This window comes from Crocodylus siamensis, chromosome 2 (assembly GCF_052110815.1).
Source record: "Crocodylus siamensis isolate JL-2025a chromosome 2, ASM5211081v1, whole genome shotgun sequence".
NCBI classification, from domain to species: Eukaryota; Metazoa; Chordata; order Crocodylia; family Crocodylidae; genus Crocodylus; species Crocodylus siamensis.
The window spans coordinates 156,387,335-156,401,113 of record NC_143396.1 but is presented as its reverse complement, the minus strand read 5'-3'; the positions used below and the strand labels follow the sequence as shown (position 1 = coordinate 156,401,113).

The 13,779-nt window shown below is 41.6% G+C and overlaps 1 protein-coding gene across 6 annotated transcripts in view; it reads left to right on the top strand.

Annotated features, from left to right (window-relative positions):
* PPP3CA (protein phosphatase 3 catalytic subunit alpha) overlaps positions 1–13,779 on the top strand; it is a 360,908-nt gene that overhangs the window by 229,528 nt on the left and 117,601 nt on the right. For all 6 annotated transcript variants that reach the window (XM_090031872.1, XM_090031873.1, XM_090031874.1 and 3 more), the window contains exon 3: positions 12,917–13,041. In XM_090031872.1, coding sequence (XP_089887998.1) covers positions 12,917–13,041 — 125 coding nt within the window. The remainder of the gene's footprint in view (positions 1–12,916; positions 13,042–13,779) is intronic.

Below are 13,779 nucleotides of genomic sequence, written 5' to 3'. Positions count from 1 at the left end.
CAGCTCTGACCCATGCCTCACCCAGTTTGGGCAGTGCCTGCCCCATCCCTACTCTCTCCCTCACTGCGGGGGCCTCGATCTGCCCCCTCCACGCTCCTTCCCTCCCCTTCCACTACAACAGACTTACCAGCTGGACACAGCTCTCCAAGATGCCAGGCTGTGCTCCTCACTGCCTATGTGCTGTGCTGCAGCTGTGCACATGTGCGGAACATTTATCGGCTACATCAGCCAAAAAAAGCCGATTTTTCCGATTAAGTCAATTTTCTTTATATCTGTGCCAATCCAATATTAGACCGATGTGTTGATGCACCTCTACACAAATCCCATGTGAATGGCCCATCGCTGGCATGAGCTTACAAGCATATCGGCATTGGTCATGCATATACAGGGAGGTCTCTGAGTTCACTGGCATGTCAACATAGGCTCTGGCGACCCCCTGGGTTCTGGAGGTCTGAAAGATCCTGGACACCCTCTAGGCTCCAGGGCCACAGGAAAACAGTGGATCTAGTTAGGGTTCATGCTGACATGCTAGTGACCAAAGAGAGCTCACTGGGGATGTTGTGCAGAGCCAAAGTGGTGGTGGTGGGGGGGAATGGCCACACCCTCCTCATCCCTTTCCTGACCCTTGGCCCACTTCTAATTTTAAGCTTTGTCCCACTGCTCAAAAAAACTTGAGAATCAATGCTATAAACTATCCAATTGCAGGAAGATGCAGCATACAGACTGACTTGCAAACATACGTGAGTGATAGTATTCTAAAATTGTGTAATAGAAAAAGAAAATGCTATCTACAAAGTGCCCTTGTAAGTAATGAAGATAGCTTTTCCATCCACATGAAAGAACCTGTGAAAATGGGTAATTTACTGAATGGCATGAATGTAATTATTACTAGCCGTATGAGATACTGGTGACTTTTGTTTTAACATTACAGGCATTGGGCTTTGCACGTGTGACTGAAACCCATTAACTATAGAAGAAACCTGATGTTATTAAGAGTTCAATTAAATTCTCCACAAAAAGATTATCACATTAAATTGTGAAGGACAGGCTACAAATAACATTTTAACTGGAAATTGCTGACTCAGAAAAATATTATCCAACAATATGTTAATGGGTGTCTTTTTCATTTGTATAGCTAAAATTTTCTTTATCATATTTAATCAAATCCAAAACAAGGATTTTTTCCCCATTCAAGATTGCGGAGGGGAAAGCCCCTTGTTTTGGGTTTGAGTATAAGGCGGCAGGGGACAAGAAGCTTCTGTAACCGCAGCTCCAACCCAGGATGGAAGGAGTCTCAGACACTGGGGGAGGGAGGGGGGGTACAGCAAGTGTACAAATGGTGGGGGTGACAGCTGGCACAGGGACAAAAGGTGGGGGGGGTCAGACCTCTCGACTCCTGTAGCATCTACCCCACTTGTTGCTGCTTGCCTCCATGGTAGGGGGAGTGAATTTAAGATGATGTCTCTACAACAATTATATTTTGTACATGGAAAATTATAACAAATATATACATTTTCTGTTTATAGAATCTAATTACTGGGGACAAGGGGTCATCTTAATTTAAGTTTTCTTGGATTTGGGTAAATATGATAATACTGTGTTACAAATCGCAATTATGAAACTGTACATTTTTGTGTTTAACAATATTAATACTTAAACCAGACAAATGGAAGATGATGCAGATGAACTAGAACATGAAATTTATGTTGTTTTATTTTTCAGCATGGTATATTTTATGTTGAACTAACCAGAACTCTTTCATTTCACAAAATATTTTGAAATATTCTGAGCTTGTCCACCACTTGATCTACACCTGAATTTTATGTTTAAGGCTAACAAAACTCAACCGAAACCAATCTTATGCCAAAAATCTTAGAATCTGGTAAACTTTGCTGGTTTTCAGTTGACAAAAGGAACTCTTCTCATCTTTATGGGCCTTTTCTTCCTCCTTGATGTTTAAGTATTCTAGTGAATAAAATTGATCTATGAATATGAATGCTAATCTTTATTCTGTCACTGAATCACCATGTGTCCTTGAATTAAGTCACTGTACTTCCTTATGCCCTTGTTTTCCACATCTGTGCAATGGAGATGATGGTAAAATACTTTCCAAGGGATATAGCTGAGAAATCCTCACCTTGTGCTGTAGTAGCATCTTTCTCTACAAGTAATCCCTTTCAAATCAGTAAGATTACCTATGGAAGAAGGTACAGCTCAAGATACTGCTCCATTTTACTGAAGGATGGGAGAAGTCGTATAATAAATAATAATGGTTATTTGTTACCTAGTCCATCTGGTGTAGTATATGAGCCCAGTGACCTCTCATTTCTATCATCATCAGATGGTGTGGAAAGAGTCAGTCAGTTAGCTTCAATTTGAGGGGAGAGTGATATCTTCCCCTTACCTTATTTCTCTCCTAAGCCAAATCCCCAAGCAGGATTTTCTAGCACAAGTGTTTTAAAAGTACCTTCTTCTGAGATTTTGCAACAGTACTATGAAAAGGCTGCATTAAGGCCTTCTCCTAGTGTTTTATTTAAACTGGTCTTCAACTGAAAGCACCTCCACAGTCACCATTCTGTTTATCTCAACTGTCATTGTCAGTTGTGGTGGGGGTAAGTAATATCTTTCCCTGCATTCATGAGATTCGTAACAGTTGGACCATGTCCTGTTCCTATGAAGTAGCTGTTTCTTGAGGCCCTGGCTTTTTTCTGCTGATCTTTATAGTAGTGTGTGTAGTAGCATGTCTGTTCAGCCAGAATTTACCTCTGCATTCTTGATTTGGACACCTGGCTAATAATCTGCTGACTATAAGCAATACAATAATGTTGTGGAATCCTCTGAAATCTTATTTTAAAACATCACAGTAAGGATATCTCTTTGGCCTTGATCTTTTGATGTTTGCTCATGCAGGATTTGAGCTATTTTTTGTCTCCAGCATCACCGGGACACTGACTTTTTTTTTTGTTTGTTTGTTTGTTTTTTACCTCAGTGTCTGAAGCACTCTGCTTTTTTTCCTTCCCCAATGTCCACTCCCCTTGCCCACTCCTGTCTTTACTGCACTTTGTTTAATGCAGTAGCCTTTGATATAGTCAAGTCACAAAATAGAACATAAAAAAAAAAAAAAGACCCAAACTGTAAGGGAAAGCCTCAGGTTGTTCCTCTTCAGTGGTCTTCTAGATCAGGATTTAGTACGATATCACATATACATCGTGTCAAAAACAATGATAAAACTAATCATTAAAACATGGTTGTTTTTATATCCTTAGTGCAAAGAAGGAAAGCTAGAATGGCATCACTGCAGGGCAGATGTAAGGCAGCTTTGGCTATCTCACTTAAAAAGTTCAGCCATATTGTGCATTGTCTTGGTCCCTGAACTGTAGCAAAAGAGGGGGAAATATTGTTTGCTTGCTTTTGAAATCTGTGTCCTTTAGGCTAGGAGCAGAAGTCGCACGTAAACCAGTTTACGTGATCACAAACTGGTTTAAACCTGTAACAGAACAGAAGTTCAGTGCACATAAAGCACTTTCAAAATGGCAGAAACTGGTTTAAGATGAATCTGGTTGAATGTAGTATCAGACTTAACTGATTTAGGTTAAATTAGTTTATGGAACTTCTGTCCCAGATCCTCCCAATTCAAGTTAACTCACAGTCTAGTCCCCCCGCATCCCATGATGCTTTGCAGCTCTGGACTGTGCTGTCTGCTCCCACCAGCAAGGTCTGCCCTACCCCTCTGCTCCCTAGTGAGAGCACTATCACTCTGGGTGGCTGAGGAGGGGACTGAGGGGGAAAAGGCTTGGACCTCTGGCACAGAACAAAACCACCAGCTGGGTGCTGCTGGTGGGAGAGGGAGAGGGAGAGGGAGAGGGAGAGGGAGAGGGAGAGGGAGAGGGAGGAAGCAGACCCTATCCAGGTGCTGCCAGCCTGGGGTTGGGGCGGAGTCTCCAGCAGAAGCTTGACTCTGTACCCCAGGGTGGGGAGCTGGGAGCCATGCTGCCTCAGCTTCCAGGCTGGCTGAGGGAAGTGGGGCAAGGAATGAGAGGAGAAGCCTGTACCAGGGCTTGGCTTGCAAGAAGCCACATCCCCTTTTCAGCCTCTGGGCTGGCTGGGAAGAGGGAGGAGCCTGCAGGCTTTCTTCCCAAGCAGCCTGGAGGCTGAAGAGTGGGTGTGACTCCTGGCTTCCAGCTCTGGGGGCAGTGCCAAGCCCAGGTGTAAACTTGTCTCACCCACTGCCTCATCCACTGGGAGGCTGAGAAGGGGGCATGGGTAGGAGATCCCAGCCCCACTCCCAGCTAGGTGGGAGCAGAGTAAAGCCCCCAGTTTCAGCTTTTCTTCCCCCCTCCAGGACTGTTTCTGGCTGGGGATCCAGTGCCAGGCATGACTGGTGGGTCTTTTCCCCCTACCCCTTGCTCAGTCAGCAGGGAGATGACTTGGGAAATCAGATGGCTCCAGTTTGCTGCAGTGACCAGCAGGCTGGGAACCATGTTGTACTGCCCCCCAATTATTAGTATGAGCCACTGCAGGGGGTCTGGCTGTGTTTCCTTTCAAAAAGTGAATGTCACTGTACTTGGTTATTGTTTCAGTCTGTGCAGTTTAAATAAACCTGCAAAGATTGCATTGATTCAGCCTTGAGCTTTTTGATTGTTTGTACTTAGCCTTACAGTATAAGTCACTTAAGATGCCTGTGGGTAATATGGGCAGCTGTTGAAATTAGGTAGATGGCACTAGCTTTTTCCCAGAGCCCATTGATTTCAATGCTAAAGAAGCCACTTCAGCTGCTTGAAGTATGTATGCCCTCTAATTCATGTAGGAATGGCCTGTCCTCAGCTTGTTCCTACCTCATTCTAGGTGGTTCTTTTTGTACTTGAAGCACTTCACTCCTTTAATTGCAGTCCTGAAGGTGTGATAGGACTAGTCAGTTCCATGGCTGCTAATAGTACAGCACGGACAGCACTTGATGGGCTAGAAGGATTAATCTCCTGCTGCACGTGGGCCTGTTTTCTGTTTGCCAAATAAGCCTGCTCTTTATAGCTTAGACTGTAATATGTACTCAACTCACGGATGGCAGTAAGTACCATTAACTGAATTTTAACAAAGGGAATTGTTTGTATGGGAGTGAAGACAATGTCTAGAAGCCCTTAATAATGAGGAAGAGTGTATCTGAGGTAGAGAAAGGACTTTTGCCATCCTTAACATTTGGCACCACTCGAGATTCTCGTGTGTACAGTACTGTTTGCAAGTGAACCAGTTTTGAAATATCTGTAAAACATAGAGGGGTGATTTGTCCTTTTAGTCTGAAGTCAAGCAGGGTGGTCCTTATAGCAGTGGTTCTCAACCTTGATAGACTTAAGGCACCCTTCGTTAGACTCGAAGCATCCCAGAAAGTTTTCATTGTTTATCCCTACAGAAAAATAATAGAGCAAGGCTTCTGTTGCAGAGAACTCAGAAAAACTATAACAGGTCAAAATATTTTTTACCCTATTTGAAATCTCTAGGTTTATCTTGTGAATCATGTGTAGGTATGTGAACATATAACACTGCTAATGTTGCTCACCACCCTGGAGCATCCTTGAAAGAATCTCACAGAACCCCATGTGAACACCCCAAGGGAAACCCTTGCAGATCACTGCCTTAGAGACTAACTGGTGCCACCATGCCTTATCTCCTGCCTTTAAAATGTAGGCAGTCAGTTTCAGCTAAGTACAGACGGTCAGAAACCGAAGGCTGAATCGAATCAGTTTTTTCCAGGTTAGTCTAAACTGCAGAAATTAAACTGACTAACAAGTGAACAGACATTTCCTTTTTGGAGCCATATGCCTGCAGTGACTTAGGCCAGAAGCCAGGGGGCACTAGAGCACAGCTGTCTGGCACATAGCCAACATGTGTTTTCACTTCCTCTTGCGGCTGCTCCTGAGGGTCCCTGGGATTTGCAGTCCAGAATCACAGTAACAGGACTCTGCAGGGTTGCTTCTTACTACTTCTTCCTGATTACAGGTGCCGCTGGGATTTCTAGTCCACAGGCACATCAAAATAAGTAAATACATTTAGCAGGGAAGTGGAGGTTTAACGCCCCCTCCCTGGCCCCAGATCCCAGATGGAATTTTCCTGGTGGGAGGCAGTCCATGCCTCCTCACCCCCAACCCTTCTCTGCTGGGGCAGTCAGCACAGCTCAGCCCAGGCCTTGAAAGCATGCTGGGGTGCTGGGGGGTTGTGATTTAATTTGAACCAGGAAGCAGGAACCTGGAGCAGAAGTTTCATAAACTGGTTTGACTCAAATCAGTTAAGGTGTGATCTACATTCAACCAGATTTATCTTAAACCAGTTTCAGCCCTTTTGAAACTGGTTTATGTGCACTGAACTTATGTTCTGTTACAGGTTTAAACTGGTTTCTGATTACTTAAACCAGTTTATGTGTAACTTCTGGCTGTGGCCTTCAGGGTTAGATAACATCCCTTTTCAATTCTGCACCTGTTTGCCCTAATTGGCTTCAGGTTTTGTTGTCTGTGAAGTGTCTTTCTATAAACATCATTTAATTGCAGTTTTTTATTGAAGCCAATTCACATTGATAGTATAAACACCAGTTTTGCATTCAGTGACTGAAAAGAGAGGACAGATGAAAGACTATTACAATGATCATATTAGATAATCAGTATGAATATGAAAGAGGAGAGTATACTTTTCTCAGAAACAAAGAACTATGTACACTTAGCATATCATACATATTCAAATAAAAATCCATTATATTCAGCCTAACAGATTAATATTTTCTTGAATCTGTGTTGGTTAGTGAGCTGTTAAAATAGTTTTAGGCTCAAAATACTATTTTTGGGTAAGCTTAGGAAGATTGGAAGCGTGTTAAATCTTTCTTACAGCAGCAAAGACCATACACTTATGCCACATGTACATGAATGATGTACACTGCAGTAAGACTTAACCTGTGAATCTGTTTTAGGAACCATTTTAATCATAGCATATGCCAGAGGGGTTACAAGAGCTGTTGTGAATTAACAAACAGAAACACATGAATGATTTTTGTGCATGTTTCTCACTAGAAGAGGCCCAAAATACTGCCAGTAGTGCAATGAAATTATTGTTTAAAATCCATGTCATTAAAACAATTGCAGAGAATAAGATTCTGCATTCACTCAGCCATTTTGAATTGGTGAGAGAGCAAATTATCAGGTACTGCTTTTTTCCCATGAAACATGGACCCAAATAAGACGCACGTCCCTTTTTCTTCATTCTGCCTTTCAAAAACAAAATCTTCCCTTGAAAGTAGTGGTAAGTACAAGTGAGTACCAGCTTCTGCAGCAGGAGACTGCTGGGGGAGGGGAGTGGGGAGAGAGAAGGTATCCACAGCCAACAGCTAGGGAGCCCCAGCTGCAGCACTGCAGCATTACTTTTGCTTTCCTCTTGGCAGAGGCAGAAACTATTACCATATTTCCTCACTTGCAATGCTTGCTCCAAGTTCCAGTTGCTAAATTTTGGCAGAGGAACTTTGTGTTGCACGTAAGAAAATGTGGTAGTGTTTCTCAAAAATACATGTACTGAAACCTGGAATTCAGTAAAATTCAAAACTTGTATAACATTCATGTAGTAGAGAAATGTTCTTTACTCACAGACCCACTAGAATAGTACACCACAAACCTGTGTGCTTCCTTCATTCCTCTTAATTGAGTTATAATTTCAGAGTATAATTTGCATCACTGAGCTGCTTATACTTCTTCAAAACATTTCATTCAAAACTAAAAATACTCGGGTTAACTCATTAAAATATTTTTTACTTGGAACACAATGTCAACTTATTTAAAAGGTTGAACAAATGAAATATTAAAATATTTTGGATTACAGATATAGAACAATTATCACTATGTGGGTTTGGGATATTTTACAGGACATTTATTTCCCTCCAGAATGCAACAGTGAAATCAGTTATACAGAAGGTTACTTTTTATATTTAGTTATTTCTTTCAGATTTTTCTGTACCTCATGAATTTGAACAGAAGGGCATTGTGTATATTTTGCTAAGGTGTTCCATATACTTATAGTATTAATCCATAATGGTATTGAGCAGATAAGCCATCTTCTAAATCAACGGTGGACAAAATACAGCCTGCAGGCTACATCTGGCCTACCAGGCCATTGTATCTGGCCTGCAGGGCACCTACAAATTTTAGAAAATTAATATTGACCTGCCTGTGAAAGCTGACAGGAGTCAGGGGCAGTAGGATCCAGGGGAAGCCGGCAGGAGTCAGGAAAAAAGCCAACCTGGCCCTGCCCCACCCCACCCCCGCACCCCCACCCCTGCATTCCCACCCACATACCCAGAAGCCATTGCCTGCTGCTTTCCCTGCATGTGGCTGCTTCAGTACCACATGGCCCCAGCTGTATCACTGGACCACAGGAGCACGGGGCCATGCTGGTACCCCAGGGCCAGGAGCAGGAGGGGGGGGGAGAGAGAGAGAGCGCGCAGGTGAGTCCCACAAGCACCCCCCACCATACACATGCGCCCACACCCCACTTGCAGTGCCATACATGCATACCCCCCCACCCCTCACACATCCCAGCCACACTCCCTCCGCACATTCCCCCACAAACTGCATACCCACCCACACTTTCTTACAGCATCAGAGAAATAATTGCCCACCCCTGTTCTAACAAGTCAAACTCACCAATTTTAAAACACTAGTATCTTTAGTTGCATCTTTTCTGTGGTCAAAATACTGCTGTGCTGATATGATAACAATTCCCTTCTGTTTCTGAACAAGAGGATTTCATACCATACTAAAAGACAACACCAATTTGTTCAAGACGCTAAAAGAAGGAAGGTGTGGGGTTTGGGGTTTTTTTCGGAAAACACAGTAAAGAAATGTCAGTGATATCCAAATGTATGCTGAGAAAGTTTCCCATCTAGTAGAGTTTATATTGTTTTTATTGCCATTTCTACAGGTAACTTTAGAGTACATGTGTGCACCCTCTAATGCTTGATTACTCATAGTTTATTTCTAGTGAAAAAAGTTTCTGTTGTGCATTTCATTTCTGCAGTAGGTGAATATGATGAATACTTAGCTCATAGTAGCTTGGATTTCAGTGAAGGAAAGGGATAAGCTTTCATTTATTACAGGGGAAAAGCATACCTACATGAAGTTAACCTGGGTATCTGACACACTGTAAATCGCTGCCTTCATTTACTTTGCAATAACTTGTTCAGGTTCTAATGTCCTTAGAAAGCTGGCAGTATGGAGAGGTTGTGGAATAACATCTGCTACCTCACTGCTTGTGGTTTAGTAGTGCAAGGTTATCTTGATAGCAGCATCATGTCCTGTAAGTAGGCAGTTTTTAAGATATAACTATATTTTATAATATGGCAGTTAAGTAATATTTTTGCCAGCTGCCTTAATGGAAAATGTTAGGCTGTTAAGTTGTTTGGTTCATTTTTGTTTCTCTCTATCCATTACAAAAGAATTGGCATCTCTTGCCAAGACACTGTATCTGATGAAGCTTAAAATTAATGGCCACTGATTCTCCTCTGACATCCTATATCTAGATGTTCACCGAGGCTGTTCTCAAAGTCTGTAAAGGTGTATATTTAAATCTGGGAAACAAAATGTTCTGCAGCTATTTTTAGTCTTCCATGCAAAAATGCATATTGGGTTAATTGTGCTTAATATTATGGCCCTCTAACAGAGACATGGCCATAATACATTATCCTAATCTAATGCTTGTCATTTCTTCTGTCCACTGGTTTCCCTGCTACATTTATGCTTATGATTCAGAACTGCTTCCACTGCTCAGGAGTAACCTGGTTTGGATTTATTTTGTCCTTTCAATTTTCAAGAAGCTTCTTTTTTCAAAGCTGTTTCTGAGCATAACCACACTGTATGTAGCCAGCCAAGCATTAGGTATGAATTGGACACTGTAAAATATCTGGGATTCTCATCAAGTGTTTAATGATGATAAAATTTAAAGGGGCAGAATTCTGAAAATGTTATTTCTATCCTGCTTATTAGCATTCTCTCTCATCACTTCCCTTTGGTAACCAATTGATGGAAATGGAACTTTCTTATGTGTAATTTCTTTAATGACCTCTTTGTTTTTGTGCAAATACACATGCACACACGTGTTAGCCCCAAAAAGCAAACATTTCCTCCTGTTGTCATGATAATGCTAGTTTATTCAGAATCTCTCAACCATGTTTAACTCTGTGTAGGGGAATTTAATTGTTACAATTGTGCAGTGAATTTGAAAAAGCATTTCTGTCCGAATTGGAGGGGTTATTTTGCCTGGCTTTCGATCTGTGACAGTTCTAAGCTGTGCACTGTGCCTAGTCAGAGAAGTCCACCGTTTTGTTTTTTGTTGGGTTTTTTTTTTGGACAGGGTTGTTAGATAAAGCAACAGCAAATCATTGTTGGTATTCTTGTTATTTCAGAATTCTTGACTACTCACAGTAACAATTGATCTCTTAAAAAAAAAAAAAAAAAAAAAAAGAGCTTTGCAGGAATTTTTTTTGTATTATGTTGAGTACTTGTTTTTAAATTTGATTAATTTTTCATAGTTATAAGGCATGGGTATCAAACGCTCGGCCTGTGCAGTCGCTTCATGGAGCCAGCCATGCTACTGGCAGGGCAGGGAATTGGGAGTTATGGCTAGCCTGGTGCATGGCCTGTTGCAGAATCTAGGGGCCCATTGGACATGACTAATGGCAGTAGGGGTGGAAAACAAGCAACGCTGCCTTGCTTGTCTTGCAGCGACTTAACCTGAAGCTGCTGGCCTCAATGACACCACCACAGTTGCTTGTCCCTTGGATCTGGTGCCTGAGGAGCCCCATGGTCTGGATCTGGCATGAGGCATGGGCCAGAAGTGACTGTCCTTTATCGAGTATAGGTATAACTAGAGAGCAGGGATTGGCAACGTGGTGGAGGGCCAAGCTGTGTCCAGTCCCTGAGTCCAAAGTTTGGGTGTTAAGGACAGGATCCTGACAATATTTCACAAAAAAGCTTCTCCTAAGAGTTAGAGACCAAAGCCTTACCTTGACCTTGCTGGTTTGACATTGACCTTGAGTGCTGCTGAATGAAAAATTTAAAGTATTTAGCTTGGTGTACTCAGAATTTGCACAGTATCAGTCCTGAGTGTCTTCAGTGTGAGATAAAGATATATATACTAATCAGAGGTGAAAATGGCCATGTTGTAGAGAACTTTTTCAAGCCACGGGCTAGATCAACCCATCTCCAGCCTGACACAAGTGGCTTTGGTGGCACATCAGCAGCAAGAAGGAATTACTGCTGCTTTTCCCAGCCTCCCACTCCCCAGCGGGGGTGTGCATGCAGCTTCTAGCCAGATGGGATCTGTGCCAGGTCCAGGCACCTGGGAACTGTGACTTCACTGCTGCCACCTCTTCACCCCTACCCCACACTCCCTGGCTGCAGCTCAGGCACAGCTTCCAGCCAGTGGAGAGCTGTGCCAGGGTCTGCACTTCTGCTGCTTCTCTCCCCACCACATCTTCCAGCTGCAGCACAAGTGCAGCTGAAAGCTGCGTGAGCCTGGCTCAGGCTCAGGTTCCCACCAGCTGCAAGCTGCACTCATACTGCCATCAGGGGGCAGGGAGAAGCAATGGCAATGCAGGTGCAGCTTCCAGGTCCCTGGCCCCAGCACAGCTCCTTGCTGCCCATGTAGTAACCATGTAATAAGGGCTGCAGGATTAATGCTTTTATGTATTTATTCCATTACTTTTCTGTTGCTGTATGTTTTCAGGAAGAGACCCTATAGTTCTGGTTATAATTAAATAATTGAGGGTTTTTTAATTCTGAATGTATGTATTAGGAAAAATGAGAATTTAATTTAATCTTTTCTTAAAATGAAAGGGTAACGATAAAGTGACACCACGCTGTGACAAAAGAAAATGAGATATGATTAATGTTTGCACTGCAGTGGCTTTGTTAATTTGGTGTAACTTTATTACAGCTGTCATTGTATGTAATAACTTTGTATCTCTACAGAGTACTTTCATTGTCTTTACTCCATCTTTGAAGCATGGTACTGGTAGAATGAGACCTTTACATACAAATTGATGCAAAAGCTCATGTGAATTTGTTTTTTGATATAAAAGTGGGTACAGTTGTTTACAAAGAAAATATTAGTCTTTCTGTCAATTAAATTACAGCAGATTGTAATTGCAAAACTTGAACATCATCAATAAGCTGTTATAATAGGTACACTTTTCTTGTGTAATAAGCATTGGGTAAGGAAGTAATTTATTTTGTATCATGTTTCTTCCTGTTGTAAAATCCAGAGGTGCAAAATTTGCGTGAATTGATTTGTAACATTGTTGGCTTGCCATGTTGGTAACGTTCCACACTTACTACACAGATGAGTTACTTATGTGCCTTTGAGGATTGGACAGGATAAGACATGGTGTTAGGTGGAAGAAGAACTAAGATTGTCTGATGGATTTGATTTATGTTGGCCATAGTTACTTATTCAGGAACATTTTGGGTTTGTCTTGTAATTACTTCAGTTTTTTTTTGTTTCTTACAAAGTACCTTGGGCAATGGATAGAGGTCTTTCAAAATTAAATGTGTTTAGATGCATTGTAATGTGTTGGGAGTTGTTCATTTTGTTTATACACTGGCCTTAAAAACAACATATTTGGGTACCTTTTGTAGAATAGGTATACATGCATGTAAAAAAAACAAAAAAACAAAAAAAGTAGGTATGTGTAAGGACAAAGGGTCATCAACTCCTGCCAACCAGTAGCAAATCATCACTAATCATGTGGGTACAACTTGTAAGAAGATGCACAAAAATATCTATTCATAAGCAATAGATTAGATCATTGTATTTTTCATAGAGTCAATGGTTAAAAATGTTCTCTTAACAAATATAGTGCAATGTAACCAACTGCTGTTTCTATTTCTCCTAGTTTGTGGGGACATCCATGGACAATTCTTTGACTTGATGAAACTGTTTGAAGTGGGAGGCTCTCCTGCCAACACGCGGTATCTCTTCTTAGGGGACTATGTGGACAGAGGGTACTTCAGTATTGAAGTATGTTTGCTATTTCTTATTTTGGCTATGAAGCTACTTGCAATGTATTTTCTTGCATATGACTCACAGAATATTTTAATAAATGCATGGCACTTTATGATCCTTATGTAGACCACTATGAGCAGCAGGTGGGGGGGTAAGTTTATTCATGTAAAACATTGCTACGTGTGTTCCTTTTTTTTTGTCATGCAGTTAACAACGGTAATAATTGGTGTGTAAGCAAGAATGAGGTTCAATTGTGCCAGGGCTTTGATCTCAGACGGAGTGAATGCATGCTGTATTTTTTCTATGGATTATTTTAATTTATAAGTGTTTAACAGATTCGTTTGAGAGGTTTAGAAAGGGTTGGTTAGCTAAAGAAAATGGGATGGGGAGTTGAACATCCAATCAGTACCATAGGCGAGAATGTTATAACCAATTTTTGGAAAAATATGAACTGGAGGGATTTAATGGGACAACTAATGGTCTTTATCCTGAAACTGGTCTTGGGCACAGAGGGCTGCAAGTATAGATTTCAACCACACACAGCTTCATTGAAGTTAATGGGACTGCAGATATGGGTTCACTCTTGTGGATGGACTCGATGATCTCCCGAGGTCCCTTCCAGCCCTAATGTCTATGAAATCTATGGATCAGATTATCGGATATTAGGATTTAATCTTAGATTTTGAACGCCCAAATTTCTGCATGCCTATATGAATCTCAAATTACTAAATTGAATCTACTCCATAGTTGTTA